Source organism: Monopterus albus, unplaced genomic scaffold (genome assembly GCF_001952655.1).
Source record: "Monopterus albus unplaced genomic scaffold, M_albus_1.0 scaffold399.1, whole genome shotgun sequence".
Classification (NCBI taxonomy): domain Eukaryota; kingdom Metazoa; phylum Chordata; class Actinopteri; order Synbranchiformes; family Synbranchidae; genus Monopterus; species Monopterus albus.
The window spans coordinates 52,786-53,360 of NW_018128279.1; the positions used below are offsets into that span (position 1 = coordinate 52,786).

Consider the following 575-nt stretch of genomic DNA (forward strand, 5'->3'; position numbering starts at 1 on the left):
CAAAAGCAGGACTTCTTACCAGAACAAAGACCTCAGATAGCAGTAAAATAATAGTTTTGTTAGAGGTGTGAATTAAATTTAACATAAAAATATATATTAATCCAATAAATTGGATATTTGAATATTTATTTTATGTTAAATTTAATTCACACCTCTAACAAAACTATTAGGCTGAACTTCCTTATATGTTGGTGTGAACAACCGCCTTTCCCCTCGCTTAAGAGAATGATTTACAATTTCAATTTGATATTTATTTAATTACAATTCTGAAAAGAGAATTAATTCGGTTTTTACATTACATCTATCAAAACACTGTTGACTAAACTTCCTTGAAACTAAACCCTCTCCCTTAATCCCAGCTGATTATTAAATATTTAGAGAGAGACATTAAGTTTTATACCTGTGGGTCATGATGCCAGGGGTGCTGGTCAGACCTGTTCCCATGAGAAACCCTACAAATTCTTTGTTGCCCTCCAGCAGCTCTTTCTGCTGCTGTGACAGATTGTGCTATTTCCATAGACATTTGAGTGTAGCCAATCAGAAACTAGCAGTTTCAGATACCGATATAAAGTATA

The 575-nt window shown here is 33.4% G+C and overlaps 1 protein-coding gene across 1 annotated transcript in view; it reads left to right on the forward strand.

Annotated features, from left to right (window-relative positions):
• Positions 1-412: 412 nt before the first annotated feature.
• Positions 413-575, forward strand: part of LOC109951632 (A disintegrin and metalloproteinase with thrombospondin motifs 17-like) — a 199,476-nt gene continuing 199,313 nt past the window's right edge. The window contains exon 1 of the mRNA XM_020586235.1: positions 413-427. Coding sequence (XP_020441891.1) covers positions 413-427 — 15 coding nt within the window. The remainder of the gene's footprint in view (positions 428-575) is intronic.